At 36.7% G+C, this 24048-nt stretch overlaps 1 protein-coding gene and 1 non-coding gene across 2 annotated transcripts; one reads left to right on the top strand and one right to left on the bottom strand.

Moving 5' to 3' along the window:
* The first annotated feature begins 14540 nt into the window (after positions 1-14540).
* LOC141663385 (small nucleolar RNA R71) lies at positions 14541-14647 on the top strand. Its single transcript, XR_012551459.1, has one exon. It is a non-coding gene; the product is annotated as a small nucleolar RNA R71 (small nucleolar RNA).
* Positions 14648-19705: 5058 nt separating this feature from the next.
* On the bottom strand, positions 19706-23759 carry LOC141661687 (protein PHOX1-like). Its single transcript, XM_074468693.1, has 4 exons — positions 23634-23759; positions 21389-23455; positions 21063-21300; positions 19706-20106 (listed from the first exon to the last, which is right to left on the bottom strand). The coding sequence occupies exons 2-3, from the start codon at positions 23394-23396 to the stop codon at positions 21137-21139; spliced, it is 2172 nt and encodes a 723-aa protein (XP_074324794.1). The 5' UTR covers positions 23397-23455; positions 23634-23759; the 3' UTR covers positions 19706-20106; positions 21063-21136.
* Between the last annotated feature and the right edge of the window lie 289 nt (positions 23760-24048).

The following is a 24048-nucleotide window of genomic DNA, read 5'->3' as shown; positions in this document are numbered from 1 at the left end:
GACTAAAGCGGTTCAAAATACTCCGTATGAGATATAGAGTGATAAATGTCATAGCATGTCATTTATGAAAATTTGGGGACGTGAAACGTTTGTAAAACATTTAGCCTCTGACAAGCTTGGACCAAAATTAGATAGATGTTATTTTGTGGGATACCCAAGTGAGACTAGGGTATAGTTTTTATATTCCTTCCAAGAACAAAGTGTTTGTTGCTCGGGCCGCTGTATTTCTTGAGGTAGAACTACTTTCTATGAAAATCAGTGGGAGGATAATATATCTCAATGATGATCGAGAACCATATGATAACATTGAACTAAAATTGGAATAAGATCAGGATGTACATCAAAATGTTGAAAGTAATCTTGTCCAAGAAACACAGGTTATTCGTAGATCTAGTAGGATTCACCATGAGCCCGGGAAAAATTATGAATTTCTTTTGACTCAAGATGGTGATGTGATGCTTACGGATAATGATAAGCCTCTCACCTACCAAGATGCTATGAATCGTCCAGACTCCGAGAGATGGCTGAAGAGCATGAAATCCGAGATGGAATCCATGTATCAAAATAAAGTATTGACTTTAGTTGATCCACTCGAAGGGGTAAAACCTATAGGGTGCAAGTGGGTTTTCAAGAAGAAAACCGACATGGATGGTAAAGTATAGACCTATAAGGTGTGACTAGTGGCAAAAGGTTTCAAACAAATTTATGTTATAGACTATGATGAGACTTTTTCACCAGTTGCTATGGTCAGGTCCATCAGGATTTTGTTAGCAATAGTTGCTTATTTTGACTATGAGATTTGGCAAATGGATTTCAAAACTGCTTTCTTATATGGGAGCCTTAAAGAGGATGTATATATGATACAACCTGAGGGTTTTGTTGATCCAAAGTTTGCTAAGATAGTTTTTAAGTTGCTTCTATCTATTTATAGATTGAAGCAAGCCTTAAGGAGAATGAATATTCATTTTGATAAAATGGTCGAAACGTTTGGCTTTATTCAAAACATAGATGAACCATGTGTTTACAAGAAGGTTAATGGAGCCATGTGACATTCCTGGTATTATTTGTAGATGACATATAACAGATATAGAATGGCATACCTTCTCTACAGGATGTTAAGACTTGGTTGAGAAATAGTTTCTCAATAAGAGACTTAGGCGATGCTACCTATATATTAGGGATCAAGATTTATAGAGATAGATTGAAGAGATTAATCGACCTATTCGGAGTACATACATTGATAAAATATTGCATCATTATAGGATGCAGGAGACAAACAAATGATATGTTTCGATGTCTCATGGGATAGTGATCTCAAAAGATAATTTCCCCTAAATCATTAGATGATAAGAGCTATTTGAGAAAGTTCCAGATGCGTCAGCAATTGGATCTAAAATGTGTACAATGATATATATTTATCCTGATATTTCGTATGCTTTGAGCATGATGATCAGATACCTGTCTAATCTAGGTGAGGGTCACTAGATAGTTTTCAAGAATATTCTTAAGTACTTAAAGAGGACTAAAGATTTATTTTTGGTGTATGGAGAAGATCGGGAACTAGTTGTAAAGGGTTACACTGATGCTTATTTCTGAAACTCATTTTTGGACAGACAAGGATGATTATGTGTTTATGTCTGGTTTGTGTTTTGTCTAAATATAAGTGATGTTAGCTGGAATAGTTCACAACAAGAACATTGATGATTCTATAATGGAAGCTAAATATATTGATATTTTTGAAACAGTTAAGGAGACTGTTTAGGCATGTCCTTAAGTGATATGACCTTATTAATGAGATTAATGATCAAGGAGATATAAATGTAAAGTGCATAGTAATGATAGTGTTGCAGACCCACTGACTAAGGCTTTATCACAACAGAAGCACGATGGTCATACTAGTTCCATGAGTATTAGATACATGGGTGATTGGCTCTAGTGCAAGTGGGAGATTGTTAGTGTTTGTGCCCTAGAGACAACACTATGATATTTTAGCTTAAGACATTTGGATTATTAACGTTTATGTTCTACAGATGATTCCCTTTGTAATTTATTAATTCTTAATTTACTGTGATATAAATGTTAGATTAAAAATGTCCTTGGAATATGATATGCAATTTTATATCTCTAGGTACGTGACATAGAAATGAGATTATGAGAATAGTATCAATATTCCTAAAGGTCCCTAGTCAAGTATTATTATTAAGGGACAATAATAATGCATTAAGACTAGTGTATTTTTGACTGATGATCACATCTCATTGATCATAGGTATATGTACATGGTGCTGGACAGACCCGATGTGAGATTCTACATGTCTGTTGTGTCATAAGTAATTCTCGCAGTGATAATGATGTAATGGTCCTTAGACCTGAACTCATTATATTTCTATATGAGAATTAATATACATTGATTCCATTAAAAGTTATCCTTGATTGGGTAATGATAAAAGTGGACATTGGGTATATTATCAATCGTATGAGAAATATGAATGATCTAGATGAGATTTAACCCTCCTATTTTAGGAGTGATATTATTGGCCTCTTGCGTGAGCTAGACTATGAAATGTATGGCCACGCTCAAATAAATATTGATTTGATATGATAGTCCACTCATTGATCAAGGAAACTTGGATTAAACTATGATGAGGATGACACATTACATGCCTCTAGTTTAATCTATAATATTTGGTTAAAGGGATTATATTACATTGTATATTATTTACGAATGGTTTAATCGATCACTGATTCAATTATTATTACTTAGGTAGCAATGATGTATTACTAGATGCCGCTCATTATTTATGATTTTAAATTAGATTTAAAATTTGTCGCCAACGTAATAATAACCTATAGGGTCACACACTAAGAATGCTTGAAGGATTATTTAATTTAAATTGGATTTAAATTATATTAAAGTAATTCGAATTATTTATAATATTAATTAAGTATGACTTAATTAATTAGATAAATATTGATATTCGAATTTACTAATATTAATTATGAAATTCATTTGTTAAATAATTAAGTGTGACATTATTATTATACAAATAGGAATTTCGAATTAATAATAACTCCTAATTAGTTAAGAGTTATAATTCTTATTATACTCTCTATATAATATCTTTTGGGTGGCTGATTTTTTGTGCAAGACTTTTACTAAAACTCGAGCCACTAAGAGAGAAGATGGAGAGAGCAAGAAGAAATGAGTTTGTGCTAGTACACATACAATCCTTGAGTTCAAGCATTCGTGTGGATACTAATAGAGCGTAGATCGCGAGAGTGGGATGCGTGGTGATTGAACAATCTTTGGATCTCCATTATTCAACCACTTATAAAGCTTTTTAAGGTAAATAATCTGATCTACAAATTAAATATCTATTTTTCGTATGGATCATGCGGTGGGTTTCGAAAATTCTGGTTTTTCAAGTTTTTAATTACAATTTCCGTTGTGTTTATGTGCTCGAAACCCTTCAGCCTGAACTTCCTACACCTCTCATCTTTCCTGCTACCAAGACTAAGGGGAGATAAGCCTAGGTTATTAAAATCATCTGTCCAAATACAAAGAGCCAAAGCCAAAGAAATTGAACAAGCCAAAGCCAAAGAAATTAAACAAGCCAAATCCAAAGATAAGGAAACTGAAAAGCAAGTTGATGTTGGGATGGAGAGGCTACTAAAAGCAGCTGAGGGATCTAGTCTGAGCAAAGAATTTGATGAACTGCTAAGGGCTCTCAGGGCTTCTCTATCCAATAATTTCTTCACCTACAAGAAAGCTTTGGACAAGACTATCAATTTCATAAGGGTGATCATGGTGGTGACTAAGGATGGTTTTCAACAGAGAAGAATTATTGTCAATATAAAGACTCTGGGGTGGATAGGTGCATGCAGGTGTCCTTCAACTATCTCATAACTAAAAGGGCATCCAAATTAGACATCCTAATCAACAAGGTTAACAGGGTGATTCATGAAGATACTCTCTTGCTCATTGAATTGAAAAAGGCTCAAGAAGCTGCTTTTCCAGAAGCATATCTCTAACCAAGCAAGGGAGTGGCATACATCTGTCCATCCACCAAACATTGCAAACACTTCCAAATCCCAAAGCAACGTATCATGGCAAACAAGATGCTGATAATGACTCTGGAAACATATTTGAAGACAAAGCAGAACAAGACTGTTGAAGATGAGAAAATGATCAAGATACTAGGGAGATACTTTAGAGATGCTGAAACCATGTTGCCCAAAACACAAATCAATACTAAGGATGACTTAGATGATGATGAGTAGAAGAAAGATGATCAAAACCCTTCTGGATCAAATCCAAGTCAGTCTTCTAGGGCAACTGGCAGCAAGGTGTATGAGAAAAGAAAGAGACAGTATGACAAGAAGAATAATGGTAAGAGAAATAGAAGAGATGGAGAAGGGGATTCTAAGAAGAGAAATGTCCAAGAACTACAAGTCAAGATTTAACCTACTCAAACCTTTAATCCTGCAAGCTCAAACACTCAACCATCTTTAACCTCTAAGCCTAAAATTTTGTATAAACAAACTGCAAACACCTTACTAAAAATATCAATCACTTCTAATAAAACCACTTTAAAAAAAATCTCAAACAAACCTTCATTTAAGCCACCAATCAAGACTCATTTCAAGTCTGTTGGGAGAAAACCAAAGAAGTTGTAAGTTGGTAAGGGGGTTATCTATAATTACTTTAATCAGAATGCTTTTCTACCTTTAAACTGGTGCATCACAGATGATAACTACTTTCAATAATTATCTGAAGAAATGGTCAAAGTTTGGGTTGTATCATTGAGAGAAGTCGGACTCTATTATTAGGATGGCTCCTTCACTCTACTTAGAAGTGAACTAATGGATACATTTTCAACCACAAAATATAAGAGGATGATTAGATTAATGAAGGACAAGGACACAAATACAAGGGCATGGAAGGTTGTGATGTGTGTATGGTGTTAGTCGCTAAAACACGCGCTAAAATTCACACAAGTATATGCGATCGCAAGTAATATAGAATAAATTTTAGTTCGTCCCACAAGAATAGGGTTAGGTTAATTTCAATCAATGTATCTATGCAACACTATTATGGTTATTATCCAATGCTAAGACGAGTAACAAATTGTGGTTGTTTATATTAAGATTAACTAAGAGCTTATACTAAAGAACATAAACTAAGAGATTAAAGAGAATTGAATAATATATGACACAAACATGGGATTCTAACTTCATTAAATACTTCATTCAATAGCCTTTTCGTTCCTAACCTTAGCATGTAATGGTGATGACACTAATCAAATAACACAAAACTGATAAATGCCAACTTTCGTTGTATGAATACCATACTACTAAACATCCATAAAAGTGATAGAAACTGAATAGATACCAATTATATTGAGACCCTATATGTCTATAGAATTTGACAACATGACGGTTTAATGCACAAGTTATCCCTCGTGATTACATAGGGCAAGTAAGATGGTTAAAATTACCTACGAATCATGCATAATGAATACATGAACCTATGCTAGCATGGCAAGTTCTAAACCCTTAAATTCACTTTCACTTCATTAAAGATTAGCACACTATCTTATAAGTTCGTGACACTCATAAGATGAATAAGCGCAACCAAAACTAGGTTATCATACAATCACCACACACTAAGGCATCGAAACAAATTAATTAAAGAACCCCATAAATAAATCCATTAGAACCCCACGATAACGATTAACCCATAATCGAACTCATCATCAACGTGGGTTCCGATGAAAGCATGGTATAATAAACGTAGTCTTTATATTTAATAAAACCAAGTACGAAACAAAAGTAAAGGTTCCAGAATAAGAAAACTAGCATCAAAAGTTACAATTTAAAACAAAGTATCACAAGAATAAACTAGGTCTTCTTCGCCTTGGTTGAATTGCGCTCTACGGTCTTCTTACACCTTCTCCTTAGCTCTGGTATGTCTCCTTATGAAAAACGAGCTTTATTTATGTATATATATGCTGTAGAATTAACCAGGGCTTCAAACTCTCAAAATCCCAATAGAAATAGAATTCTATAACCCCAACCTGGCGCGGCCGCGCGCTGCTTCAGCACGGGCGCGCTGAGTTTCTGCTTCTTGGGCGCGGGCGCGCCGTTCTTCTGGATAAAGTTACGATTTCTTTTCTTCTTGTTGATTTGAGATGGTCTTTCCATGAGCCTTTATTCTAGACACCATCCTAACATCAAATTAGCACTAAAACCATGCTAATTCACCTGATTACCTGGAAAATGCCTGTAATGCAAAAACACTACAAAACACGTCAAAAATATTAATAACTTGAGTATAAAAAAAATTCAAAGCTTTAAAGAGCGTAACAAAGTGCATAAATGCCACTCAACATACCCCCAAACTTGAATCAATGCTTGTCCACAAGCATAACAGACTCAAAGAACAAGATATAAAAATGCATGAATGCAACTATATGAATGCAACGATCCCCATAGATTAACTAAACTAATCAACAAGCAACATCTCAACAAATACAGTTATTCGCATAAAGATCAATCAAACCCCACAAATCAACTTACAAGCCAGATCGTGTGTGTGTGTGTCTGCAAATGCTTAAGGATATACTATCACCACTAGATCAATAATCACTCACTACTCATCAAAGCAATCGCAAGGTTATAAATAGAATAAAAGCTAGACTCAAAATAACTTATAACACTTCAATTTTTATACCGGAGGTTACATGGATTCATGCTTTTATTCATAACACATAAATAACAAAAATATGCTTATTTGATCGTGCAATGAGTGAGGTCCACAAAAGACTTATACTATAATACCCATATAGCGAGCGTTAGGTTAGCATATCCCAGACTATAAAAAGCCTTAGGTCACTAGGCACAAAGTCCCCATATAACTTAATAACTCGAGTATTAAAGAGCCCACTCGTGATCAATTATGCATAAACACATTTTTTTTTCTTTTCTTTCCTTTTTTCTTTATCATTTTTTCCCCACAAATTTCTGAACGAGTGTGTTTCGCTCCATCTCATTCAACCCTAGACTACTCATATAAAATGAGCTGGCTACTAGCCATTTGACACCTAGCCACGACAACTAGCAATGAAATCTAATTTTCTCCAATTTTTAAAATATCCACGTTAATTTATTATTAAGAGAATATCCTAAATTCTAAATATAAACAAGCGATTAAACCTCGACAAACAAATAAACCATGACCATGATCTAGCACTCAAGCAACCTATAAGACTTAGTGAAATACAATTATCTCTAGCATGCAAATCAACTCGATAAAGCTTAATATCACTAAATACGATATCACTACACTAGCATTAATATCACAAATCAATCGGAAAAATCATCTAAGGGGTCATGTTATAATGCAAATGCATGAAACTATATGAACAAACGATCATAAAAACTACAAAAAATAAAAAAACTACTACATGGCAAATATGCAAATATATGAACTAAACTAGCATGAATATGCAAACTACATGCGACTCACACAAAACACATACTCCTTAACTACTACCCCCAAACTTAAAATATTCACTATCCTCAGTGAAGGTAATAGCAAGGAATCAGGCATACCTAATCCGAACCAGGATCATCACCCTCAAGGGGTGGAGTATCAGGAGTGTCTGGAGGTGGATACACCGAATCCTCACCGAATACTGGCCACTAGATGTCAACTCCTGTGGCTCTGAAAGCAGTTCCCAATGCCTGGGTGAGATCATGTGCGAACCTGTTATGAATATCATGCATAACATCCATCCTCCTGGCTAGACGCCTATACTGCGTCGAACTCAAACAAGCACTGCCATGTTCTTCCTCCTGCTGTTGTTGCTGCTGCGATCCCGAAGGACCTCTCCAAGCTGCTCTCCTTGCCTGCTGCATCCCACCAGCAAAAATCTGATCCGCTGACCTACCACCTGGAAGATGATCATATGAATAACCAAGCCCCTTAGGATCGTGCTTCCCACCATACCACTCAGTCATGTTCAATAGCGTCGAACTGTCAATCAGAGCACTAGGGAGCTGCAGTTGCTCATGTGCGGGCCAATGAACTCCAACCGCCACGCACAACTTCATCAAAATAGACGCATAGGGTATCGAACCCGTAGTACTTCCTCGCAAGAACCTCATAATACCCTTATGTATAACCATCCCAAGATCAACATAGTCTCCCTGTAAAATACCCTACAATAAACAAGCACGCTCCACAGTAATCTCATGCACGTGAGAAGATGGCATGATGTTAGCACAAATAAAAGCATTCCATGCACGTGCAAACCTGTTCATGCACGATGCCGAAAATGTGGTATACTCGTTCGTGCCCTTCTTGAACATCCAATGAGTCTCAGGCACACAAAGGGTCGCAACAATCAAATCCAAGTTAAACTCCTCCGGAGTCTTCTCGTTCCGGTTCTCCTGATCTGCCCTCCTCTCAGGCTGCTCAATCACCCTATGAATCGCCTCTGCACTGTAATCCACTGTCATCCCCTTCACCACCGTGAAATCGTTCTTCTCCGCCTTAACATTAGTATAGAACTCACGCACCACACTCATGGGCACAGCAGCGGGTATTACGTAGAAAACCACCCAACCCTTCTCAAAGATCATCTCCAACAACTTACCATCTTTCCCTGATGGCAGAAAACCACGCTCCTTGGCTATAGGCTTCAAAAGCAGCCTCACATACTCCACCTCCACATCGGGAGTTGAAAACCTTGGCCTCAAACCACCCGTACTCAAAGAATCGGTGGTGTTGCTGCTAATTTCAGTTCGTTGTCTTTTTTATGCCATTGAGATTGAAAGAGATTGAGAGAATATAAGTTTGTAAGAGAGATTGTGTGTTTGAGAGTTTTGAGAAGTGATGGAGAAGTTTATGTATAAGTGTATGTATATATAGGGGAGTGGGAGAGAATTAGTTATGAAAAAGGAGTGGGAATTGATTATGGGAATAATGGAAATAATGGATTTGATTTGGAGAGGGAAATTTGGGATGTGGAAGAGTAAAAATCGGGTGGGATTTGATTTTGTATTAAAACCCCGATTTTCTCTTCAAAATCTGCCTTATATGTTTTTTTTTCTGAATCCAGACACCTCTGCTTCACCATTAGTCCGAGGATGGTAGGCTGTTGCAATGCGATGATTCACATTGTACCTTTGCATCATGGAAGTGAATTTGCGATTACAAAAATGCGATCCCTCATCACTGATTATGACTCTTGAAGTCCCGAATCTTGTGAATATCTGCTTATAAAGAAAATTAAGCACCACATTCGCATCATTTGTCGGCAAAGCCTTGACTTCCACACATTTCGACACATAATCAACCGCCAACAAGATATACTGATTATTGCAAGATGAGACAAATGGCCCCATGAAGTCTATTCCCCATATATCGAAGACTTCAACTTCGAGAATCACATTAAGAGGCATCCCATCCCTCTTGGACATATTACCCACGCGCTGGCATCGATCATACTTTAAAATAAAGTGATGCGCATCCTTAAACAATGCAGGCTAGAAGAATCCCACTTGAAGGACACGAGCTGTTGTCTTCTCTCCACCATAGTGGCCTCCATAAATAGTTGAATGACAGTCTCGCAAGATCCCCCCCCCCCCGTTTCGCTATATGGAATACATCTCCTGATGATTTGGTCAGCTCCTTGCCTAAACAGATATGGTTCATCCCATATGTACCACTTCACCTCATGAAGAAACTTCTTCCTTTGAGCATATGACAAGTCGGGAGGCATGATATTACTCACAAGGTAGTTCACAATGTCTGCAAACCACGGTTCTTCCTCTTGCACTCCAAACAGCTGCTCATCGGGAAAGGGCTCATTTATCAATATCTTATCCAGTGAAGTTGCACTTGGATCTTCCAAACGAGAGAGATGATCAGCAACTTGATTCTCAGTACCTTTTATGTCCTTGATCTCCAACTCAAATTCCTGAAGCAAAAGAACCCATCTGATCAATCTAGGCTTCGAGTCCTTCTTCGAGATGAGATATCGAATTGTAGCATGATTAAATTACTTAAAATCATAGACAATAGCCAAAAGTTCTTTCTCAGTAGTAGTATAATTCAGTTGAGCACCATTCAGGGTCTTACTAGCATAGTAGACCACATAAAATATGTTGTTCTTTCTCTGCCCAAGAACTGTTCCAACTGCATAGTCACTTGCATCACACATCATCTCAAAAGGTTCATTCCAATCAGATGCAGTTATGACAGGTGCCGTGATTAAACTCTTCTTCAAGAACTCAAAAGCAGCTAGGCACTCGTCATCAAACTTGAACGGGACATCCTTCTCCAGAAGATTGCACAAAGGTTTAGCAATTTTTGAGAAGTCCTTCATGAACCGTCTATAGAAACCCGCATGACCAAGAAAGCTGCGAACTCCCTTAATAGAAATTGGTGGAGGAAGATTTTTAATGACCCCCACCTTGGCTTTGTCCACCTCAAGACCCTTACTAGAGACCTTGTGACCAAGAATAATGCCATGTCACACCATAAAGTGATATTTCTCCCAGTTGAGAACTAGATTGATCTCAACGCACCTTTTAAGAACGTCGCCAAGATTCTGCAAACACTCATCAAACGAATCGCAAAAATACAGAGAAATCTTCCATGAACACCTCCACATTCTGACCAATCATGTCAGAGAAGATAGCCATCATACATCTCTGAAATGTGGCAGGTTGTTAGGAAATGAATAACACACAGAGGGGGGTGAATGTGTTTTTCTGTTTTTGAGCTTTTCTTGCATATTTTTGGTTGAACAAAGTAAATTTAATCTTGTAGAGATGATGTGTTAATGCAGTAAATAAACATGCAATAAACAAGAACACAATCTTTTCAAAACTCACTTAATTTTTATATTAAAAATCAAGAATGTTTTATTACAAAATTTCTAGGCTCTTTGTTTAAAGAGCTTAGTTTCTTCTTGAGAGAGTTACAAGATTTTCTATCTAGATTGTTACAACTGACTAAAGGACCAGAGTTAACTTTATAATTCTGTTAATTGCTGGTTTACACAGTGTACAATAAGACATGCTATTAGCTTTTCTAAACTGTCACTTGTCATTTCTATTTATAGAAAAGTAGATCTTCCATTTCTGGTTTAGCATATCTTTAGCATCCTGTGATTATCTTGATCTTCCTTTGTCAGTTAATCTTCACCATTGATCTTGCATGTTCTTAAAGCTGCTTTTTATAGACTTTTCAATCCAGCTTTTTGGATTGTTTGTTGATTGTTAATCTTGGATATTGAATTGGTCTGTGATTTTTTACTTTGAGAATTTCACTCGAGATCTCCAATTAGGCATATAGAAATCTTGACATCTCGATAAGTATAATGACTTATCGAGATGTCTAATGCTCTAGTGAATTTGACTTATAGAGGTCTCTGAGTTCTCGAATGAAACTTTAGCTTGTCGAGATCTTTCAGCATCATGTCTTCACTTTGACTTGTCGAAAACTTAGAGTTCTCTAGTGAATTTTGACTTATTGATATCTCTGAGTTCTCTAGTGAACTTTGACTTATCAATAACTCATATTTCTCTAATGAATTTAGACTTGTCGATAACTATGAGTTCTCTAGTGAAGAAATGACTTGTCAATATCTCCAACCTTCATGTCTTCTTGACTTGTCGATATCTCTCTGAGTTCTCTAGTAGCTTTCCTGACTTCTCGATAAGTCATTTGGAGTTCTCGAATGACTTCTCTATAACACTAAATTTGTGACTTGTAGAGATGTTGACTTTGAATATTTTTCCTAAAACAGATTTATTCAACTCCAAGCTTCTTCGTAATTCTTCCGAGGCATGATCTTCTTGATCTTCTTCTAGATAGAATTCTTATTCTTGACACTGTTTATAGAAAAAGACTTCAGTCTGCTCCTTCGACATTTTTACAGACTTTAAGTGTTACAAGTACATAATACAAATTAAGATAACAATACAACTTACTTAGGGTTGACAAATTGTCTTAGTCTTGTTAAAGTATATGCATGTCTTGTACAATATAGGTGCCCCACATAAACCAAAAGAAACCCTTCTAAAAGAGAAAGTACCAAATAGACAAGTGAAAGTAGTCTTCTCCTGATCTTCCGAAGCAATGCAAATCTGATTATAGCCCGAATAGCCATCCAGAAGACAGTAGTATTCATGCCCAGTCAATCTGTCAAGCATCTGATCAATAAATGGCAGAGGGAAGTGATCTTTTCTCGTGGCCTTGTTCAGCTTCCTGTAATCTATGCAAACTCTCCACCCCTTGACTGTTCGAGTAGGAATGAGCTCATTCTTCTGATTAGCAACAACTGTGATACCTCATTTCTTTGGTACACACTGAACTGAACTCACCCAAGAGCTGTCAAAAATGGGATAGATGATCCCTGCATCCAGCCACTTAAGAATTTCCTTCTTCACAACTTTCTTCATGATAGGATTAAGCCTTCTTTGTTGCTCAACAGTAGGCTTGCTAACTTCCTCTAGCAGAATTTTATGCATACAATAAGAAGGGCAGATTCCCTTAATATCTACTATCGTCCATCCAATTGTCGATTTGAACTCTCTCATAATTCTTAAGAGTTTTTCCTCATCACTACCTGAAAGGTCAGGCAACATAGATGCATCACCTGAAAAAGCATACCTTAAGTGTTCAGGTAATGGTTTAAGCTCAAGTGTAGGAGCTTCCTCAATAGATGACTTGAGGCGCTTAGGAGATTTGTTCAGCTCATCCATTCCAAGAGATTCAAAAGGCATATCCATCTTCCTCTTCCAGGGAGAAGCATTTAGATATTGTAACTGCTCATCACCTTCATCATCTTCGCTAAGTGAATTCCCCAACAAGGGCTTTTCTAAGGCATCAGACCTTAGCAATTGATCAAGTTCCGAAGTAACCACAGAATCGACCAACTCCACCTTTAATCACTCCTCATTTTCCATAGGGAACTTCATAGCATTGAACACATTAAGAGTAACATCTTGATCCATCACTCTCATGGTAAGCTCACCCTTCTACACATCAATCAAGGTTCTGCCAGTCGCAAAGAAAGGTCTTCCCAAGATTATGGGAATCTTCTTATCCTCCTCGAAATCAAGAATTATAAAATCAGCAAAAAAGATGAGTTTATCCACCTTGAACAAAACATCCTCAACAATGCATCGTTGATAAGTAATAGAACGATCGGCCAACTGCAAAGTCATATAAGTAGGATTTGGATCCGGTAAGTCCAACTTTTTGAAGATTGACAAGGGCATCAGATTGATGCTAGCCCCCAAGCCACATAAGCATTTATCAAATGACACCTTTCCAATGGTGCAAGGAATAGTGAAGCTTCCAGGATCTTTAAGATTTGGAGGTAACTTCTGTTGCAGCACAGCACTGCACTCCTCCGTGAGAGCAACTGTCTGTAAGTCACCAAGCTTCGCCTTCCGAGAGAGAATACCTTTCATAAACTTCGCATAACTAGGCATCTGCTCAAGAGCTTCAGCGAAAGGTATGTTGATGTGAAGTTTCTTGAACACCTCCAAAAACTTCTCAAACTGCTTATCCAGCTTTTTCTTCTGCAGCCTCTTAGGAAAGGGAGGTGGAGGATAGGTTTGTTTCTCCCCTGTATTGCCCTCAGGAGGAGTGTGTTCAACAGTAGTCTTCCTTGGTTCCACTTCAGCGTCCTTCTGCACTTTTTCTTCAGCCACGACCTCTTCATCCGAACCATGAGAATGTTCGGGGTTTGTAACCTTCCCAGACCTCAATGTAATTGCCTTTACCTGCTCATTTTCTTCCCTCTTTCCTGGTACTTCAGTGTCACTACGAAGTGTACCAGGTTGACGATTTAACAAGGCATTGGCAATTTGCCCAATTTGATTTTCCAAGGTCTTGATAGACGCTGCTTGGCTCTTGCACATGAGCCTCAACTCCTCCAATTCAGATTTTTCATTCGACTATTGCAGCTGAAGTTGTTGCCTTGGTGCATATTGCGGTTGCTGAAAACCAGGGAGTTGTACTGCATTGCTGGGTACTGCTGATAAGGTTGCTGAACCACATTCTAAGTATTGCTCCAGCTAAAATTAGGATGATTGCGGTTGTTAGGATGATAGGTGGCTGGAACAGGTTGTTGCGACCTCTGAAAGTTGCTCACGAACTGAGCTGATACACTAAAAATGGCACACTGATCAGTCTCATGGGCATCAGCACAAAGCTTACAGACACTAGTGATCTGATTAACTCCATAATTAGACAGAGAATCCACCTTCATTGTCAAAGCCTTAAGTTGAGCAGCTATAGCAGTAGCTGCATCCAACTCCAGAATTTCTACTTCCTTACCCTGAGATAGTCGCTGAGTAGGATTCTGGTATTCATTAGCAGCCATCAGTTTAATCAATTCATACGCTTCATCGTAGCATTTAGCCCACAAGGCTCCTCCTGATGCTGCATCAAGCATGGGTCGAGAAGTAGCACCCAAACCATTATAGAAATAGTTAATGATCATCCAGTTAGGCATCCCATGATGAGGACACTTCCTAAGCATCTCCTTATATCGATCCCAAGCCTCACATAACGATTCTCCAGATTGCTGAGCAAATTCAATAAGTGCGTTTCTGATTGCAACAGTCTTCGCCATAGGAAAGAATTTGGTTAAGAACTTCTGAGCAAGATCCTCCCATTTGGTGATAGACCCTGGTGGTAAAGATGTAACCAGCACTTAGCTTTATCCCGCAAAAAGATAAGAAAAGCCTCAACTTAATAGCATCTTTAGAAACTCCATTGAACTTGAAAGTGTCACAGATCTCGATGAAATCTATGATGTGCATGTTGGGGTCTTCTGTCGGAGAACCCCCAAACTGAACTGAGTTTTGTATCATCTGAATCGTGCTCGACTTGATCTCAAAGGTATTAGCCGAGATGGCTGGTCGAACAATGCTAGACTGAATATCATCGATCTTCGGTTGAGAGTAGTCCATCAAAGGCTTTGAATTCGCTTCTGGTTCTCCCATTGCAACAAGAGCCTCTTCTTCTTTCTCAACTAAGATCTCTTCCTAAACTTTCTCTTCTACTACAACTTCTTCCTCAGCTTGATCCAGTGCCCTCTTACGAGACCGAGAACGCATATGCATACACGCTCGGTAGAGTACCTGAAACACGACAAGGAATTAAGTAAGTAACAATGTCCGAGTCATGAACTTTAACGACCAATGATGACAAACATATAAACTAAAGATTAACACCGAATTCCCCGGCAGCAGCGCCAAAAAATTGTTAGTCGCTAAAACACGCGCAAAAATTTCACGCAAGTATACGCGATCGCAAGTAATATAGAATAAATTCTAGTTCATTCCCACAAGAATAGGGTTAGGTTAATTTCAATCAATATATCTATGCAACACTAGTATGGTTATTATCCAATGCTAAGACAAGTAACAAATTGTGGTTGTTTATACTAAGATTAACTAAGAGATTATACTAAAGAACATAAACTAAGATATTAAAGAGAATTGAATAATATGACACAAACATGGGATTCTAACTTCATTAAATACTTCATTCAATATCCTTTTCATTCTTAACCTTAGCATGTAATGGTGATGACACTAATCAGATAACACGAAACAGATAAACGCCAACTTTCGTTGTACGAATACCATACTACCAGACATCCACAAAAAATATAGAAACTGAATAGACACCAATTATATTGAGACCCTATATGTCTATAGAATTTGACAACATAACGGTTTAATGCACAAGTTATCCCTTGTGATTACATAGGGCAAGTAAGATGGTTAAAATCACCTACGAATCATGCATAATGAATACATGAACCTATGCTAGCATGGCAAGTTCTAAACCATTAAATTCACTTTCGCTTCATTAAAGATTAACACACTATCTTATAAGTTGGCGACGCACATAAGATGAATAAGCACAATCAAAATTAGGTTATCATACAATCACCACACACTAAGGCATCGAAACAAATTAACTAAAAAATCCATAAATAAATCCGTTAGAACCCCACGATAACGAATAGCCCATAATCGGACTCATCATCAACGCGGATTTCGATGAAAGCATGGTAAAATAAATGTAGTCTTTATACTTAATAAAACCAAGTACGAAACAAAAGTAAAGGTTCCAGAATAAGAAAACTAGCATCCAAAGTTACAACTTAAAACAAAGAATCACAAGAATAAACTAGATCTACTTCGCCTTGGTTGAATTGTGCTCTATGGTCTTCTTACGCCTTCTCCTTAGCTCTGGTACGGCTCCTTGTGAAAAACAAGCTTTATTTATGTATATATATGTTGTAGAATTAACCAGGGCTTCAAACTCTCAAAATCCCAATAGAAACAGAATTTTATCACCCCGACCTGGCACGCCCGCGCTGAAGCACAGCGCGGGCGCGCTGAGTTTCTGCTTCTTGGGTGTGGGCGCGGGCTACTTCAGCGCGGGCGCGCCGTTCTTCTGGATAAAATTCTGATTTCTTTTCTTCCTGTTGATTTGAGCTGGTCTTTCCACAAGCCTTTATTCTAGACACCATCCTAACATCAAATTAGCAATAAAATCATGTTAATTCACCTGATTACCTGAAAAAATCCTGCAATGCAAAAGCACTACAAAAACACGTCAAAAATACTAACAACTTGAGTACAAAATACAAATTCAAAGATTTACGGAGCATAATAAAGTGTCATAAATGCCACTCAACATATGGCTGAGAGAAAGGGATGAAAGAAATGCAAAAGCAAGGGTTGAAAAGGAAGAAAAGGATAGGAAGTATGCAGAAGAAATTTTTATGTTTGAATAAAGATCAAATGAGCTCAAGGAAAAGGGGATGAGTAGAATTTCAAAAGATGGATACTTTTTGAACATACAAGTTGGCAGATTCTCAAGATTCAGAGTGAGTTACTTAAATGGTTTCACATTAGATGAATGGCTCAAACTGGTAGAAACCTTGAGAGGGACATAAATTATTGAAGAACTCAATATGATTATAAATCTCAAGGACCTCATTAGGAAAGAACCAGGCTATGAAGAATTCACCTAGTTTTTGTACCATTGAACTAATGTGATTGCTCAATGTATAAATGTTGAAAATTTTCAAATCTGTCAATATTTATGTATTTGATTTTAGCTTGGGGTTAGTCTTGTTATCAGGCATGAATTTGTGATAAGTAATCTTCTCACAAATTGGGGGAGATTGTTGTGAAAGACATGCCTATATAATAACAAGACTAAGTCAAATTGACAGCCCTAAGATTTAGTTGTATGATAGTCTAAATTTTTATTATATATTGTATTTCTTGAGTCTGTAAAAATGTTAAAAGATTATAATAGAGTATTTTTCTGTAAACAGTTTCAAGCCTAAGAATAAACTCTAGAAGAAGATCAAGCAAAGATCATGCCTCAGATAAAAGATGTGGCAGCTTAGAGTTGAATAAATCTGTTTTATAAAAATGTTCCATGTCAAGATATTAACAAGTCATAGATCAAGTTATATAGAGAAGTCATTCGAGAACTCCATAATGGCTTATCGAGAAGTCCAAAATAGCTTATAGAGAAGTCTCAGAGATATCGACAAGTCAAATGAAGATGTGAAGATTGGAGATATCGACAAGTCATTTCTGTATATAGACAACTCAGAGATATCGGCAAGTCAAAATGAAGATGTGAAGATTGGAGATATCAATAAGTCAATTTCTCATTAGAGATCTCAAAGATATCGACAAGTCAAAATGTATATAGAGATCTCTGAGATATCGACAAGTCAAATTCTACATGTAAAGATCTAGAGACCTCTAGAGACCTCGATAAGTCAAGTTCACTTATAGAGAACTCAGAGACCTCGACAAGCCAAATACACTTATAGAGAACTCAGAGATCTCTATAAGTCATTATACTTATCGAGATCTTACTTCTCTATAGAACAAACTGGAGATCTCGACATGAACTTCAAATACAACAATACAGACAAGTTAAAGACTCAAGATTATCAATCAACAAAAGATCTATTCACTTAGATTGAAAAGTCTATAAAAGCAGATTGAAGAGTGCAAGATCAAGGGTTAAGATTAACTGACAAAGGATGGTCACAGACCTACAAGATTTGCAAAGATTTACTGAGCCAAAAATAGAAAAAATTAGAGGTAGCTTAGAAAAGGTTTTAGTACATTTTATTGTATGTTGTGTAAACTCGTGTTTACTAATCTATAAAGTAAACACTGGTCCTTTATTTTAGATGTAACAAACAGATCTAAATTTTCTTGTACTCTCTAAAAAAGAAGCTGAGTTCCTATATTTTTAAGAATTCAGAATTTGTAGCAAGACAAACTTAACTAATACAAATTACGTGAGTTTTGAAATATTGTGTTAGTTGTGCTTGTTGTTTTTAATTCTGCTAACATGACAACTTTACAAATTATATATTGCCTTGTTCACCATATTCAAACAAGTTTGAAAAATATTACAAATAAAGAAAACACATTCACCCCTCACTTTGTGTTGCACTTAATATCTAAGAACATATGATGATACATTACAGTATGAAATATGTATTAATCTTGATCATCACAATGATTTGACTAATACACAAATGATATAATGTTATGATAATGATTTGATCAAGCTTTAAGCAGAAACTACAAAAGGACTGAGATCTTGCAGTAACAAACTTTGTATAAGAAGATTGTGAACGAAGAGCTACATATCGAAACAAAATCACCTGAAAACAGCAATTAGGCGACGATTTTGATCGAGAAAATGAACGATATCCGCTCTGATACCATGTTGATTTTGTTGTTTGAACATTCAATTTTACAAAATCAATTTTACAGAGAGTATGTTTGTAAAAGATGAAGTCTAAAACTTAAATACTAAGCTAACTAACTAAAACTTATATACTCTTACTAATTTAACAGCTATACAATGGAAAGAAAATATAAAGAATTGATGAGCCGACAGTCCTTGAGTAACAAACTTTCAGTTGATGTAAGCATGAGCTAGTAGTGATATTGAGTGAGGTGGTATTATCATTGAGAGTTGAGAAAGGAATGCTAAGCTGGCGTTGAGCGAGGAAGTAGATTTGACAGAAAAAGGAACTTAAGGTAGGGTTTGAGAACCAAGAGAAAGGGGAAGGGGATGATGGCTTTGATGAGAAAGTGAAAGTAGATGACACGGATGAGAATGCCGCTCTTGGTGATGATACTGATTACAGGGCAAGCATCACGTTAAATCCTTCTCTCTAAGAAGGAGGTTATGGAATTTCCTCAGAACTATTGACTTGGTAACTAGCTGGTATTTCTTCTTTTCTCTTTCCACGACCGTTAGGTGTTTTTAGTTGTAAATGTTGGATATTGACAATGACAGGGTACTCTTTGATGGATCTTATTCCTGACAACCGTGTGTTGGTTAAGTTTTATCTAACATACTATTTTAGGGGCGTCAGATATTTTCCACGGAAAGGAGAAATGTCCTTTCCCTGAAAATATCCGTGAAAGGGTAAATTTTTTTTATAGATCTAGGCTCTTGAAACAATGATCTAAGGGTTTTGAAACAGTGTGTTAGATATGTGTTATATAACACACAACTATTAGGGATTATCACCCCTCTTGGATTCTTGTTACGGTGTATTCTTTGTAATCAACTGCACACAAACTGCTGATTAAATTCAAGGAAGAATATACTGAAAATTGTTTTATAAACTAAGGCATGTATAACAACAATTGGCGTCTCTTTCGTCTTTCACATATACTGGTCCTAATTGTATACAGGGCACACTATTGACGACAGTGCATGATTTTGGTTTACAGACAAGAGGAAAAGAAAAATCGGCCCAAGACTATATGTGAACTTTGCCAATGGATGTGTGATACTTGTACACTAGGTGGCGCCTACCAAATGAAAAGTTGGCTAATCTAAATTTGTTTCATGTCACAGATTAGATCATGTATTCTCAAGAGCGCAAAAAAAAAACTACTCTAACTTAAAAATGAAAAGAGCTGCATCTTCTTGCTGTGACCTTTTTCCTTCTATATTCTCAACTCAGGGACATCGTACGTGCTAGTTCACCTGCAAAATTATTTGTAAAACTAAGGTCACTGAATGGTAAATTCAAAGTGAATATTTTCAGCAATGAGATTGAAGTATATAAGATGTGCCATAGACTACATTAACGAAGGGGTGAACCAAGTGAGGGGGAGATGTACAGTTTCATTTTTACTGATAGGACTCATCAATTATTTTCAAATAACCAACTTTTAAAATATTCTGCTACATGACTTGCAAGTTGAATGTATCCATGTAGAAATGTACATCTAGTTGATTCACAGACACATGTTAACACTGTATAAGAAAGGGGGGGATGCAGAAATGAAATCACAGGAGAGAGCCACCTTACTGCTATGATAACCCTCGACTCAGATTTATCATAGACTAAGATGAAGGAAATGTATCAAATGATGGTAGGGATGGGAAGCTTTCTAGCAAGGGGAATGTAATCTAGTAACCGAAGATGACTGAAAATAATTAGATCTGTAAAAGGCACAAGAATGATATCTACAATCATTTTACGTATTTATCTTCACCTTGCTCTTTTAGTTTTGTAGATTACAAATACCTAAGATAACCAAAGACATGGCGAATCTGGAGCTCTCAACCAGGAAGTACACTTGTAGGAACTAAAATTACATTACATTGAACCAAAGATCAATAAAAGATTACAAGCTTTGTTAATCTTGTTATAGATGGAAGTATGAGCAAGTGATTCATGTATTGAGAAAATAAACTCCACCAAATGAAAGTTAAGACCTTGTTGACAGAAGTTATAGAGAAGAATATGCAACTTTATAGTAATTTACCCACAGTTTTGTTTCTTTAGGTGTTGAATATTAAAACTACTTTTGGCTTTTTTAGGACTTGGTCATGTCATGCTAATTTTTTTTGCAGTAATGCTACATAACCCCAATTAGGTTATTATGTAGGCGGAGAAAATTTGCTAAAGCAAGCAAATGCAGATTTTCATATACCTGCCTCAGTTGAGAACCACAGAAACATCAACCAAAAAAGAGCTAATTCTTATGCTTGATTTAGTCTTCCTCGGTCATGAACAATATAATGATACATGCTCTATCACACTATGAAGTTTTGGAACTCTTCGACGAAACAGTGGTTCCAGACGGAAGGCTGATACAGTGGATTCCCATCTTTTTGCATCATACATATCATTCCATGCCTGTATGATCTCATCTATTTTGAATCCAAAACCTGCATTGAGTACAAAACTGTAAATAGTTTTTTTTTTCAACTAATTAATATTTGTTAATGTCACTAGATAGATGTGATATGTTCTCACCATCCAAGGATTCTTCATTGGAAACATGATTCTTCGTCATCACAGCTATGTCTGCCGAAGATGCTCCAGAAAGTTCGAATTTTTCAACTGCAACCTCCAGACATTCTTCCCATGTTGGCAAATCCAACTTATATTCCACAATAGAGCGCTCATAGAGTATAGTACCCCATAAAAGATATATTTGAGAACCCATACTTCCAGCTCGCTCTTCGGCTTCATCAGGAGATATCTCTTTATATAGTCTTTCTAATCCCATTTTCTTTAAATCAGCTTTACGTTTTTCCGGATTCTGTAGTCCTTCGCTAAGTAGCTCCTCCTCCAGTTCTTCCCACAACTGCATACCAAAATCCATGTTTTCTTCAGCCTTATTGTATAGGTCCAGCACCTTCGTCGAAGGCCATGTATCCAGATCAATTTTGTTTCCTATTGCATAATACCAACAAAGCTTTGCTTGTTCAAATAGTTGTTGTCCAAGAGCAAAATGGCCTTCATAGAAATCTGGCTTATATCTTAGAGAATCTGCATATCTAATCCCCGCCAATGTATATTCTTTGTCTGCATACTCATACCCACTTTTCACCAGCGCTAATACTTTTTCGCTACGACTATCTTCTTCGAAAGCTACGAGCTTCCTTGCCCTGTTCAAATGAACATTTCCCCAATTGAACAAAGCCAAAGCAGTCATTTCTTGAAACTTTTCTAAAGCAATCTCAAAAATCTGTTGCGCTGCTTCACTTGTGACAGTCTCCTCCATTGCTTCAGTGTATAATTTTACTCCTAGCTCATGAAGATCTAAATATGAATCAGAATCGAAGCCAACATGGTTCTTGAAAAGCCGTGCAAACTGAACTATCCAGTCCTCAACACAGCACGGCCCATTTTCTGTTGCTTTAACATTACAAACATCACTAGCATCTGCACCTTTTGCTGCGTTATTATTTAGCACCTTTCCGTCATAAAGTGGTTCTCTGTCTGAACTTACTTCTACAATGTATAGCCTCACAGAACCTAGAGGACCTCCAGATTTCTCAGCTAATCTTAGCTCATCTGTTGTGGTGATAGTGATCAAGTCCCCCTCAGGATCCCTATATTTGATAAGCGCGCCTATCAAATTAGGAAATCGATCCTGAACTATATTTCTTACCAATCGAATGCTGCATTTGGCCGGTAGCTGTGCAAACCTTATATCATCTCCAAGTACCAATTTCACTGTCTTAGTTGCCACTTCGTCACTGACACTTATCTTATCCTTCACCATCACTTTATCCTCTGTGGTTTTTTCCTCGCCATTCTCTCGTTTTTTCACAGCATCATCTTGATTTTTCAAGCTATCCTCTTTCTTTTCCTCACCATTATATTCCTTTTTTCCCTCTACTTTTGGTTCTACATTATTTTCTACCTTATTCTCAAGTTGACCATACCTCCTATTTTTAACCCTCTCTTTCAAAATTCTGATCAAAGCAGGCTCAACATAGTCAAAAGGTGGTAATGCAATGTCGTTTTCTTCTACAAATGAACTTTTTCGCTCTGCATTTTTCAAATCATCCATGATCTCCAATGCTGACATATTATTTGGCTCGGCACTCAAGATAGTGTCAACATCTCTTTTAGCCGAATCAAGCCTATTCAAAGCCACTAAACATCTAGCTCTCTTCAACAAAGCTTTGGTATACGTAGGAGCAACCTCCAAGGCCAAATTACATTCGTTAATTGCTTTCGGATACTCAACAAGTCCCATTTGCATATAACAAGCAGCCATATTACTCCGTATGTATGGAACATCATTATGATCCTTGGGAAGCCAATTGATAGCCTCTTCATACTTCAATAATGCATTTTCGTGATCACGTTTCTGAAAAAATATGTTGCCCTCTCCCTTGAAAGTATTAACCTTCTGCAAAACACCAGGTTCATCAAAAGAGATTGAATCACAATCTGAATCTTCATTGTCATCCACGTTTTCTTCAGAGTCATCATCAATTTTTTGCTTCCCATTTGAATTTTCCATTTATGAATTAGAATTTTAGCCTTAAAACCCCTCTAAGATCAAACTCGATCATCGTAATTCTGCATAAATTTAAAGAAAATTACAATTGCTAAACAATTTCTTTTCCTTTTAACAGGATTAAAAACACATACACAGAGCATGTCATAGATAGCACACAAATGTAATGAAATCCCACTTGTTAAATCGAACATAACAATGTAAAAACAAATGCAAATAATGAAGATTTCAAAATATTACCTGTTATAACCTCAATAAGTCATCTCCTTCACATCAAAGAATCATTAAAAGGAGTGGCAAAAACTGGAAACAATTAGACAATTAAATCAAGCAGCATTCCATTTGTCATGGAATCATGGATTTTACATGTGGGAAAAAGAAAGAAAGAAACAAAGAAAGAAAAGAAAATGAATTAACCACAAGAAAAAACTGGAAATTCGGGAATTAGAATGTGGTGGTTTCATTGTATTACTATTATTACTAAATATGGCCATGCAGCTTATTTAGCATCAAAAATAAATAAATGGCCACGAACCAGGCACACATAGGTCTTTGATCTCAGTACTCACGTAACACTCATCTTCCTCTTAAAGCTAAAACAAACCCTGTATCTCTAGATTTTAGGAGAGTTGTAATTTGTTAAAATGCGCCCGTC

This window comes from Apium graveolens, chromosome 5 (genome assembly GCF_009905375.1).
Source record: "Apium graveolens cultivar Ventura chromosome 5, ASM990537v1, whole genome shotgun sequence".
In the NCBI taxonomy this organism is placed as follows: domain Eukaryota; kingdom Viridiplantae; phylum Streptophyta; class Magnoliopsida; order Apiales; family Apiaceae; genus Apium; species Apium graveolens.
The sequence above is the reverse complement of the archived record's forward strand: the minus strand, read 5'-3'. Positions and strand labels throughout refer to the sequence as shown.